Source organism: Phaenicophaeus curvirostris, chromosome 1 (genome assembly GCF_032191515.1).
Source record: "Phaenicophaeus curvirostris isolate KB17595 chromosome 1, BPBGC_Pcur_1.0, whole genome shotgun sequence".
NCBI lineage: Eukaryota > Metazoa > Chordata > Aves > Cuculiformes > Cuculidae > Phaenicophaeus > Phaenicophaeus curvirostris.
Genome location: NC_091392.1, coordinates 3,893,824 through 3,906,856, shown reverse-complemented (window position 1 = coordinate 3,906,856; position 13,033 = coordinate 3,893,824). Strand labels below are relative to the sequence as shown.

The following is a 13,033-nucleotide window of genomic DNA, read 5'->3' as shown; positions in this document are numbered from 1 at the left end:
TGTATTATACTAGTGCTCTGGGTTTGGTACCATGCAGCACCAAGCTATTAGGCATCAGAGGTTGAGTTTGGTACCATCTGAGCTAAAGAGACAGTGCCCTTTGGCCCCCAAAGGGAAATAAATGATGCCCCATCTGTGCTTATTCTCTTTCATTTCTACAAGTAGAACTAGCTATGCTGACATGAATCACTGAAGCCCCAAATGGTTTCACATCTAGTTTATGTGTAGGTCTGTGTGCTGAGTAGTGTTCTTGCTGTTCAGTGATTTAGGGCAGTACAGCAAATGTGCACTTGAGTGCATGGGATAAATCCAGTAAGTGACAGACCTGCTGAATAGTTAACCTACATCCAAATGAATAGAGTATTGAAGGAACTCTGAGTCATTCCACTCTAGTACAGCTGGAGTATTTGATCGGAGCTTCACATTCAGAGTAGAAACCAAATATGAAAACACTGTCCCATCTGTTTCCCACGCTAGCCTTGCCAAGAGTCTTTTAAAAATGGGACCAGATCAGAATGGCAGCCAAAAAGAAGGAATCATGGAATCATTTGGTTGAAAAAGACCTTTGTGATCATCAAACCCAACCATACCTATCCGCTACTAAAATATATTCCCGAGCACTTCATCTACCCGTCTTTTAAATACCTCCAGGGATGGTGACTTAACCACCTCCCTGAGCAGTGTGTTCCAGTGTCTGACAAAGAACGCAGCCAGAAATTAAGGGTTTGGTCATGTTTTGCTACCACAAAACAGAAAGACAGATGAAGGAGTTTGTAAAGTGGGAATGTTACCATTGAAGAAGGTGGAGTTACACTGGAGTGAAATGTCCTCTTAAGAGAAAGCAAATGGGAGCAGAGCCAATCTACTTAGTAGATTTGACCACCACATTTCCATTTGTTTGAAAATCCCTTCTAAAACTCCAACTATGATACCTGTAAGTGTTCTGGGAATTTTCTGCTCATTTATGGGGGTTTATTTAAATGCTTTGATGTGTGTTGCAGAGCCACAGGGCATCTCTTGGGAGACTCCAGTGGAAGACACAGTGAAGGGGGAGTCTCTGATAGAGTCGGACTCGGGAGGAGAACAGCCGCAGGAGCAGCAGGAGCACCAAATGCAGCTAAAACTAACCATCGAAGATTTTGTCTTGCACAAGATGCTGGGGAAGGGCAGCTTTGGCAAGGTAAGCATCATGGGACTGAGACATCGCTGCACAGAGTGGCATATTGCTTATTATGGCACTAAGTAGCATATGGTTTGAAGAGAACTTAGGAAAGATTATCTCCAAGCCTTCAAAGAAGCCATGCTCTGGCATTGATGAGTCTTGAAACTAATCTTCTTGCTTAAGACAAAGATCTTCCTCACCCTTCCCTCTGCCCCATTATTTGCTGTTGCGTGAGTGCCCATCACAGGAGAGGAAAACAGCTGGATAAAGCTGCAGGTCCCACTTCCATGCAGGTTGGTAAGGCCAGGTGGGAAAGATCTCTGTTCTGTCTCCACTTCATGCAGCAATTCCTGCCAGTGTAGCTGAGAAAGCTCAAGAAGTAGATGTATTAGCTGAAAAGTTGAGCATGGATCACCTCTTCTCCCCAGAGCAGCAAGTCCCCAGCTGGGAACACTGACTGTTCTTTCCGAGCTCTGAGCTATGCTGGAGCGTAAAGCAAATTTTGCAACAGCCAAGAATTTGTGCTTTTGAAACAAGAACCACCTGTTTTCAGTGGATTCATTAATCTTGATGAATTGTGAATTGTTCCTCCTTCTTGCAGATGTCCCCTGGAAGGGGACTCACATTATTCAGTGCCAGCACAGAACTGCGTGAAGCTATTTCAGAGGAACTTGACATTGTATTTTCACAGCCAATAAGGAGGACGAGTGTTATTGTATATTATATTGCTCAGATCCCACATCTTTCCAAGGTGGAAACTATGCCTTAAAGAAGGACTGCTTTTTTGCCTGTTAAGTGAGCTGGAGCACTTGCTATAGCCAGTTCTTAAACTGGTGAAATATTTGCTGTGTTGGCTTTCCATACCTGAAAATACTTGGCATGTCTGCAGTTTGCATGGGAAGCAGAGCTGAAGCACCTCAGTTATAGCTAAGCCAGAATACTTCAAAATCCACAGCCCAGACTAACCTAGACTCAAGAGCATAGATGTCATAGAAATGCTGAAGTTGGAAGGAAGAGACCTCTAGAGGTCATCTAATCCAACCTGCTGCTCAGGACAGGTCTAATCATAGAATCACCAGGTTGGAAAAGACCCACTGGATCATTGAGTCCAACCGTTCCTATCAAATACTAAACCATGCCCTTCAGCGCCTCGTCCACCCATCCCTTAAACACCTCCAGGAAAGGTGAATCAACCACCTCCCTGGGCAGCCTCTGCCAGTGCCCAATGACCCTTTCCGTTAAAAATTTTTTTCCTAATGTTCAGCCTAAACCTCCCCTGGCGGAGCTTGAGGCCATTCCCTCTCGTCCTGTCCCCTGTCACTTGGGAGAAGAGGCCAGCACCCTCCTCTCCCCAACCTCCTTTTAGGTAGTTGTAGAGAGCAATGAGGTCTCATATGAGGTTACTCAGGAGGTTGTATAGTCAAGTCTTGAGTACCTCTGCTGAAGCTGAATCTGTACTTTGCATGAGCCCCCTTTATTAACACAGCCTCTTCCAGCCTACAAGTGTCTGCATCTCTCTGCACCCACTGTGTGGGTGTGGAGACCGTGGGCTATTTTGTGCCTTTCTGCAACAAAGATCACCCACAAGTTTCCTGTGTATGTGTTGCTCCTGGTGCCCTTATTTGCTTGGAGTGAGATTCACTTCCCCATCGAGGGGACAGGGTGTGCAGACTGCAGTGCCTGAGGGGGTCTCTCCAGCCCTGTATGGACCAGGGAGGTTGAGGGCCAGACCCATGAGAAAACCTCCTCTGTATGAGATCTAGCATTGCCTGCCTGCACTTTCGAAGTCACAGCCCAAGTCACAAAAGTGCTGCATTCCCTAGTTTCCCCAGGAGACCAGTGCCCTGCACAGAAATGAGGGTAAAAAGAGTTCCTGCAGTATCAGCACTGTTAGCATTTCTGGTCATTCACTGCAGAGACAGAGGGAGGCTCTAGGCTCTACTCTCTGTCTAGTGCTACAAAGTGAAATGCAGCAGTAGCCAAAAGGGTAAATAAAACGTTTGTCAGGGCTGAAACATGTCTGAGCTTACTCAGTAAATAGTGTCTGGTAGAGAACTTCAAAGGCCTCTTTGATGAATCTTACGTATTTATTCATTCTATGGGAAACAGTGTCAACAAACCGTTAGCATAAAGACCAGGACTGGCACAGCCCTCCACCAGAAACATCTGTGGTCTCTCAAAACCCCTTTTCTGCTGCTCCCTGCCTTGTTTTCCTTGCCCATAGAAACAGATTGAGGTTCTAACTCTTCTGAATTGTCTTTTGCTCTTCTCAGGGAAAATGCCCTGCAGAAGCATGGGACACTCAGCCTATTTGCTCAGGCTTTCTGCTGACTTGGAGGGAGAAAATCACTTCTGGTATAGATCAGTGTAACTGCTGATGGGCATCAGTTTACACCTGCTGAGGACCTGGTGCAGGACATTTGCATTTCACATGTTGACAAAGCAATATTCTAAGATTTGTTATTTGAAGTCAGAAAACAGGAAGTGTATCTCATGGGCATTTGCATAAAGATGGTTTCTGTTACCAGAAGTGTCCCATCCATACAGGCATGTAACCTCTGCTTCTGTAATGACAAAGACCTTCTCATCCTTATTTGGGCTTCAGCTTCATAAAACTATTCTGGGTGTGGGGGACAAACTTAACGTTTGAAAAGTCTTAATGGCAGAATTGGGCCTCAAGGATCACCTTTTTTAAGGTCTATGCTAGTGAATTCCCCAAAGCTCAACTTCCATCCTTGCATCACTATGTTGTGATCTCTGGTAGAAGAGCATCACTCTCTGAGCAGCTGTTTCCAACCTAGGTGTTCCTCGCTGAGCTGAAAAGCACAGACCAGTATTTTGCTGTAAAAGCCCTGAAGAAAGATGTGGTGCTGATGGATGATGATGTTGAATGTACGATGGTGGAGAAGAGAGTCCTCTCCTTAGCTTGGGAGCACCCATTCCTGACTCATGTGTTCTGTACGTTCCAGACCAAGGTAAGACAAGGATCTATCACCTTCCTCTATGGGCTTCGGCTACTTTGCTGAGATATGGATTCTTGTTGAAGTGCTTAAGTCTGCTAGATGTTAGGGAGTAGTTTGGACGTGAGGTGATGCTAAGGGAAGGGATCTTCGGGTCAACCACTTGGAAAGTGGCTACAGAAATTTCATCCGCCTTCCCCACATTAACATAAGGGGAAGCAGGGCATTTGAGGATTATGGTATCCAAGACTGATTGAGGTAGCTTTGCAGAGACCTGCTATTAAAATCTGCATCCTGGTACCCTGGGCTGAGGACGTGCAAAGGCCACATCCATGGCCAGGGTGTAGATGCACCTACAGTGGTGTTATCTAAACCTCTTGGACCATGAAGCAGTATGCTGCAACAACTAGCCTGCATCAGAACTAACTCTGGAAACTCTGGTTATGGAGAATAAATAGGCTGTCATTCACTTTGGCAATTTTCTTTGCCTGCAGTTACTGTTAAATCACACCAGACTTCCTAATTCATGCAGGACCACTGTTGGTGAAGTTCAGAAGGGCAGCACAAAGCATCTTCAACTGAAGTCCTACTTAGGCCTCCAAATCAAAACTGAAGTGACATTTAAGTAACATATTGTTTCATGGCTCTACATGGCAACAAACCATCAACTGATTAACTTTTCAGAGCCTTTTCAATAGTCACAACCAATCATTTTAACACTAAAGCACACACAAGGTGTAGAAGAAAATTATGGAAGGAAATTGGAAAGATTATCTTGTCTGTCCAACCTATCCAAACAACTCTTTAGAGATGTTTCCTATTCTTGAGCCCGAATTCAGAGCAACTTCACTCTCTTAAGGCTGTTTGTTCAGCATTTTGTTAGGATGCTCCCAGTCCCTGCTCATTTCCAGGATTTAGTGACACAAACCATGCTTGGTGTGAGGTTAGGACCTGCTCAGCAAGAGGCTTGCTGCTTCTGCAGGGTCAGGAGAAACAAATATAAACTCTGTGGTATATCCCAGTCGCCTGTGGGATGCAGCACCTGTTAGAAGACAGATTGAATTTATAGCAGGGAACTGCCATAGGCAATGTGACGCTGAGCCCAGGCATTCATTTAACCCCTTTAGGACCGTCGATGAGAACAGCATATCCCGGGAATGGATCCTTTCTCTGAAGAGGAAGGAAATTAATTCCCTTTTTTGAGGGGCTAGATTTCAGAGGAAATTATAAATGGCCAGACTCCAAAAGTAAAGAAAATAGGACTTAATTAGAAAGGCAAAATATTCACAACAGTCACAGCTCTGTGAAGGAGCTTATAACGTCAGGGAGAGCTGCTTGTAATGCCTGATATTTCAGGTGCCCAAGGACAGGTTGACTAATTCTAGCGGCTGACTTGCATGCAGCAGCAGAACCATATTTTCTGTGGTTCAGCCTAGTCCAGCCCTGGTCGGGAAGGTGGACATCAGCTTTGGGATGGATCCAGCTGTTTCAGCCTGAAGCTCTGGTTTCAGACAATGCATTCAAGTGTCCACCTCCCTCATGAGACCATAGCAAAAAGATGAGAGGCCAAATGGAGTCATGTCAGGACCAGATGAGATTTACTAGCTGTTTAAGGGGAGAACTGCTTCCAGCTGTGGCTGAGGCAAAGAAAACCTGCAGGGTGGAAAAGCAATGAATGCCTGAAGAAAATGTATGCCAGGCTCAAAAAACCCAAGTGATCTTTTCCTACGGTGTCTTATGGACAGCATATAGAAAGACATATAGACATATAGAAAGCGTCTCCATCTGTCTGATCCCAAGTCAACATTGCCACTTTAAAGTTATTTGATCTCTCCGTTTTGCTCTGAAGTGCACAGTTAGAGAAGCTGGAATGTAACTGCCCAGGCCAAAGCTGTTCTGGGCTGTGATTGATTTCTAGCTTCTGGTTTCCTCCTCTGACCTTTGCAAGCCAAGCAGCAATCACTCAATGCATAGAAGTCATTCAGGGCAGAAGAGCTGTGACAAGCCATGGACAGTCTTTCACGGCTCAAAGAACAGCATGGTCCAGTTGTAATATCCTTTAGAGCGATTGTTTTAGAAGTCAGGGCACTGCTTCGTAGTCCCTCTCTGGACTTCAATATTGAAAACTTGGATTTTCAATTGAAAAATTGATTTACTTGTTTTTAAGGCATCACTGGATACATAAGTCCTTTCAAACAGAAATGCATGTGTCCATGACTTTCTGACTCTCTCATGTGTTGGCTTGCAAGTTTTCTGAGCTGCCTCGTGTACTGAGTTTCTCTGCAAAGGGCTGTAAAACCAGGAATATTCCTGCACTGAAAAAAGAACCTCAGTAGTCCCCATGTCTCCAAAGGGGAAAAAAAGTCATATAATCTGTTGACAGTTCTCTGAGCACTGGCATGAGTTTCTTCCTGGCCTTAACCCAGGTAATCAGTGAATGCTGAAATATATAAACCTTGACAGCCCTTCAGACAGGTATTTGTAGGCACTAGGCACCTAATACTTCTTTTTCTTTCTGTGGAGGCTGAGTGATCAGTGCTTTTGAAACTCAGAATACTTGTCATGTTTTGTTATATGAGAAAAAATGCAAACACTTGAGACTTTTTTCCCAAAAAGTTTTTGAATATAACTCTTTTATTTTACTGCAGTAATATTTGTTTCCAGATAGTCAGCTGATACAATTATATGGTGCGAATTTTAACATCAAGCTCAGGGAGCTGTTTTATGAGGTTTAAAGGGATACTGTTATGTTAAAGAGGAAGAAAAACATGCTTATAATTCTGTGAAATCCCAAAATTAGCAATGCCAAAATAGTGACTAGCATTCCAGTGCTTATATTTTATTCTTCTTTTAGCATATCAGTGATCTTCTGTGATAAAAATAGGGTTTCCTTTTTTTAAGTTCAGTTTTGTTTCTAACTTTATTTACTTATTTGAACAAGTTTTTATTCCTACCCTTTCACAGAAAAGGCCATCACCCTCCTCTCCGCAACCTCCTTTCAGGTAGTTGTAGAGAGCAATGTGGTCTCCCCTCAGCATGAGGAAAATCTTGTTTAGTGTGAGGGTGACAGAGCATGGGAACAGCTGACCGGGGATGGGGATGTGAAATCTCCTTCTCTGGAGATATTTAAAACTCGCTTGGATGCATTCATGGAATCATAGAATAACCAGGTTGGAAGAGACCCACCGGGTCATCGAGTCCAACCATTCCTATCAAACACTAAACCATGCCCCTTAGCACCTCGTCCACCCGTGCCTTAAACACCTCCAGGGAAGTGACCCTGTTTTAGCAGGGAGGCTGGACTGGAGGAGCTCCAGAGGCCTCTTCCAAGCCTGACCATTCTGTGATCCCATCCCCTCAGCCTCCTCTTCTCCAGGCTAAACAACCCCAGCTCTCTCAGCCGTTCCTCATAAGGCCTGTTCTCCAGCCCCTTCACCAACTTCGTTGCTCTTCTCTGGACTTGCTCCAGAGCCTCAACATCCTTCTTGTGGTGAGGGGCCCAGAAATGAACACAGGATTCGAGGAGCGGTCTCACCAGTGCCAAGTACAGAGAATCATAGTATCATAGAATCATAGAATCACCAGGTTGGAAAAGACCCACCAGATCATTGAGTCCAACCACTCCTATCAATCACTAAACCATGTCCCTTAGCACCTCGTCCACCCGTGCCTTAAACACCTCCAGGGAAGGTGAATCAACCACCTCCCTGGGCAGCCTGTTCCAGTATCCAATGACCCTTTCTGTAAAGAATTTTTTCCTAATGTCCAGCCTAAACCTCCCCTGGCAGAGCTTGAGGCCATTCCCTCTCGTCCTGTCCCCTGTCACTTGGGAGAAGAGGCCAGCACTCTCCTCTCCACAACCTCCTTTCAGGTAGTTGTAGAGAGCAATGAGGTCTCCCCTCAGCCTCCTCTTCTCCAGGCTAAACAACCCCAGCTCTCTCAGCCGCTCCTCGTAAAACCTGTTCTCCAGCCCCCTCACCAGCTTTGTTGGTATGAGCTGTTGGTATGATTTTGTTGGCTTTGTAGGATGAGGGGCAATGGGTATAAACTGGAGAGGGACAGATTTCGGCTAGACATAAGGAGGAATTTCTTCACAATGAGGGTGGTGAGGCACTGGAACAGATTGCCCAGGGTAGTTGTGGCTGCCCCGTCCCTGGAGGTGTTCAAAGCCAGGTTGGATGGAGCCTTGGGCAGCCTTGTCCAGTGGAAGGTGTCGCTGCCCATGGCAGGTGGATTGGAACTGGATGATCTTTATGGTCCCTTCCAACCCAAACTATGATTCTATGATTCTGTGACTTTGCTAGTCCCCAGATGGTGCAAATAGCAATGTCAATACCTCCTGTGGTCACCTGTTAGCAAGTGCTGACTCTGCGTTAGCTGTTCCCCATGGGAGTAGGCACAGTGAGGGGCTCACATGTATTGCTTGCTTTCCCATCGGATAGGATGCTGTGATGAGACTGCAACACTCAACGGGTGATGTGTTGGAAAAGGGCTGAGAGAACTCTAACTCTAATCTGTCCCATGAAATAAAATAGATCCAAAGCATGGGTGAGCACCCAGACTGGCCTGCGCTCAGCTACAGGAAAATGTGAGACTAGAATTAGCTGCAAGAATTTCGTGTTTTCAGACCTGTCTCTTGGCAAGGACCAATCTAATTCAATGGGCATGCAATGAGGTTAGGTCTCTTAACGTGCGTGTGGATCCTTCTCCACATGGATCCATTTGCTAGGGTAACTGCTCTAAATAACACCATCCTGTAGCATTAGTTATTCTGATATTCATCCTCTGGAAGCCCTGGGAAGAAAAATTTTTGCTCTTCAGTAAATGATGTTAAATTGTGTATTTGTATGTATGCAAGTGCTTTCAAATGCAAAGAAAACAAAATCTGAACATCTCTGCAGAAAAGTGCTCTGGAGGGCTTCCAGCTGGTTTGAGGATTTTAAGAGCCTGCTATAGGATATACCTTCAAAAGATCAATTTAAATGCTGCCTGCTTTATACTCATTGTTTACAAAGTTGAAAGCATCTTTGATAGTGACTATTCAGTCTCACAGCAGTTGCATACAGAATAGAAGCAGGTTGGTTTAACTCCATCCCTGCCATGTCCTGGAAAAGCCGAAAAATCCAGTGGTTCTGCAGAGAGGAGCTGAGCTCAGCACAGGCACTGAGGGACTGATGGGATGAGAAATTGAGTTCTTACAGTGATCATTCCTGGCAGGATTGAGTCATCTAGGTAACCATGTGCAGGTGTGCAGGATGCACACCTGTATGTGTCTAATTTTGTGTTGTATGACATCCAGTTGTGTGGTTGTGTCTGCTGTAGGAGCATCATTTTGTTCTCCCACAGAGGTGTTTGTCATGGTCCCTTTGTTACAATGGAGAAGTCCCCAGAAGATAATCTAGAATTAGGGAATATCTGACATATGGATGTCCTGGAGACGAGTGCCAACTATCCTGGGGCAGAGTCCATGGCTGAGTGCAGGAAATTACTTGAGCTCTGTGGTTGCAGAAGGTGGCCCTAATCTCTGCTGTAAGACCAGACTTGTTCTGTTCAGTTGTGTGAGTCTGGGACTGTGACCAGAAGTTTGGCTTGAGTGTTTTCTACCCAAGGATGCTCCCACGGGCGGTCAGCAAGTTGTCTGTTGTCTGTCTCCAAGGCAGACAGGTAGGCTAAAGGTGAAGGGCTTTTCCCAAGCCTCCTTCAGAGATGTGTAGTGTCACACATCTGAGGAACAGCATTCCTGTTAGTTTGCTTAGCATCCTTAATCTAGGAGGATCTCAGGGGATAAGAGTATGATAAAGTCATGTCATCCCAGCTGCCACATCTTGAGAAATACCCACTTAACCCATTCCCGCCTGCTTCAGGTGCTGACAGACTTCAGAGCCTGCCAGTAGCAGACAGGAGCCATCAGATAACTTTCCCGGGACAAGAGAAAGTGTAGGTCATAGCCTATCTGCAAGTGTGTCCTCTGTGTCATTCTAGCCTTTTAACCTCTAGCATACTCTTGAATTTTCAGTGGTTTCAAGCATAGGGTTTGCTGCTTCCCATTTTTAACATGTTCTATGGCTCTGCAGATCTCATGCTTGCACTGCTTGGTTTTGTCTCGCTACTCATAATGACGTACCTAGGGCTAATCTCAAGTATTTTTTCTCCATGAGTCATTCCAGACTACTGGCCTTTATAAGAAACTAGGGGAACTCCCTAGTGTCAGAGCAGAAAAGGTAGAATGATGGTGTCTTTCTTTTCAACAGCATTTTTATACCACTCTACAGGACCTGGTAGACCATGAACTTCAGTGTTAATCATGCCTTAGTCAAATTTGTAGTCTTCAGCTTCATAGCTTTGGACAATTGAGCAATAGAGTTCATAAAATGATTTTTGCATGCCAGTTAATCTTAGGGGTTGCCTCCTCCACCTTTTCTTTCTTCAGGTGGCAGAAGGATGCTGCCAAAGTCCCCAGTTTCAAGTTAGAGACCCTAGGTCAATTAAATAGGTGCAGCAGGTGGCTGTTCAAATCCATGAGTGAGCCAAGCATGACCACTTGTTCAGCTGAATAAACATGAACTTCAAGTATACTTAAAGACGGAGGATAAGGTGTAGCCTAACTCTGTGGACTTTCCACAGAAACCCATGGGTTTTCTCCTTTCCAACCCACTGAAGCTGAACCTGGCCCATTTGAAGACCTGTGAGATTTCTTCTGTCCCACTGATACATGTGGCTGCTGACCTGTTGTGGGCTAAACCTCATCACCTTCCAGTGTACCTTCACAAAGAGCATTTGTGCGTTTTCCTGGCAGGGCTCCTGAGCCCATATTGCTTCTGTGACTTATGTTATTTCTATACTAAATTGCCCATCTCTGTTTGGCCTTCTTATTTGCCTACACTGACTTGATGTGCCCAGACATCTACAGATGCAAGATCATCAAACTGAAAACCTTCATCCATTTGGTTTATTGGCTGGTTTATTGGCAAAATTTGTATTGTTTTTTTCAGAGGCCAGATGTGGCTCTGTGCTTGTCACATGACAGGTAGGGGTTCCAGCCAGAGTTCTATTTGAATAAGAGTACTGTAATTAAGAGTATCTGGCTAAAGAAATCTTGCACTAATTAGAGCAGACAGCTGTTACTTGAAAGGAACAAACATTAGTTCTTTTAAATAGCCAGCTCTTGGCTTGCTACCAGAGATACTTAAATTAAGTCTTATGGATAAAAATCTTCCTTTAACTGTTAAAAATATAAGTGAAAAGAACTCTTATTTCCCCCTCCCCCCCAAAATTGTGATACGCAGCAAAGGGGAGCTATTCATAAATTTTAATATAGCATAGAGATGACAAACTTCAGATGTGTTAAGAACAGAGAGAGGCTTTTGAGGAAAAAAGCCATTTTATTTTATTCATGCAAAAAATGCTGAGATTCCTGAAACAGAAGTTTAAACTGAGGAGCATACCTTTTGGCATAGATACTCTTCTTCCAGAAAAAGGCATTTCTCCTGCTTTGTAGGCACAATTCAATGTGGAAGGAATTGGTCTGGATCAACTGTTTAGCATGGGGGCCTGGTGGTGAAGTTATGGCTCGGGCAGCAGCAAAGCAATCAGCGTGGAGTACATCAAGGATTGCATAGAAAACCTTTGTGATCGGTTCTGCTTTTTCCTTACAGATTCCTCCATCCTTCTTATGTACCAGGAGAGCTTTCCACCGCCCTGGTCAAAGAGCTGACAGTTACATGCAATTGAGAATAAGGACTGGATCTTTTTCCAGGCTTCTCTGACATGCAGGCACTCAATGGTCATCCAGAAATATGATTAGTTCATGAATCTTCCCACTAGCAAGTTATATCTTGCCTTATTATTAGAGCAGCTTTCAGGCTTACTATCAAGCATGTGCTTAAAAGAGATTACTGCATCTGGCCAGTGTTTCTTATAACTTGCAAAAGTCAGACCCATGTGTCTCCACAAAAGACGTGCAGGAATGCAGGTAACACTCACTTGGGATCTCTCTACTAGATGGATAATGCACTGGGTTAGGAAACAGAGGAGACTTGGGATTTACTTCTGGCTCATCCAGTAGTCCCTCAGGAAGCTGGTCCATCTGTCCTTCTGTTATATAGGCACTGTAGAGTTACTCATCCCCTACTACTGAGCCTTGAGGTCTGCAGGTAAAAATCAATGGCACCACCTGTTTATTAAGTGGATTTGCAATGTTTACTAATGCTGTTTATACAAGTCAGAGCAGAGAGGGTGACTACAGCCTTAGAGAACAAAGAGGAGAAACGAACCCTCGCTGTAACCTTTTCCTTCCTCTTTTTGAGTGCTTTCTGGGTGGTTTGGGTTTGTTGGGGTTTTTTTCACTTTTATCTCCCTCTTCCCGACCCCTTACTGTCATCTTATCTCATTCTCTAGGAAAACCTCTTTTTTGTGATGGAATACCTCAATGGAGGAGACCTCATGTTCCATATCCAGAGCTGTCATAAGTTTGACCTTCCCAGAGCAACGTAAGATATTATTATTACCTTTTGGCTTATAGGTCACACACATGGTAGAAGCAAAGGCAGCAGCTGCAGACACCAGTGATCTTGATTTTATTCCCAGTTCTGGTGCTGACCTGTAGAGGAAACCTTGGATAAATTATTTGACCTCTCTACACCTTATCCTACTGCAATGTGGGGATAATGCTTGTGCTGGAAGGAGAATCACTTTATCCCAGCTTTCTCCTAACTGAACAAAACAGATATGTGGATCATCACCCCAACTCAACGATGGACTTGGAGCAAGTCGCTTCCTCTCCCCGTCTTCTTTCTCCTCCCACACAAGGCTTTTTAGAGCCCATCCACACAGCTGATTTCAGTCAGACGTGACCTTGCTTTGCATTCTTGGTCAACCAGGGAAGCTATTTCGGTCTGGAAGCGTTACAGAC

At 44.6% G+C, this 13,033-nt stretch overlaps 1 protein-coding gene across 2 annotated transcripts in view; it reads left to right on the top strand.

Annotated features, from left to right (window-relative positions):
• PRKCQ (protein kinase C theta) overlaps positions 1-13,033 on the top strand; it is a 65,410-nt gene that overhangs the window by 36,069 nt on the left and 16,308 nt on the right. For both annotated transcript variants that reach the window (XM_069860034.1, XM_069860116.1), the window contains 3 exons: positions 1,002-1,180; positions 3,964-4,137; positions 12,520-12,611. In XM_069860034.1, the coding sequence (XP_069716135.1) occupies positions 1,002-1,180; positions 3,964-4,137; positions 12,520-12,611 (445 nt within the window). The remainder of the gene's footprint in view (positions 1-1,001; positions 1,181-3,963; positions 4,138-12,519; positions 12,612-13,033) is intronic.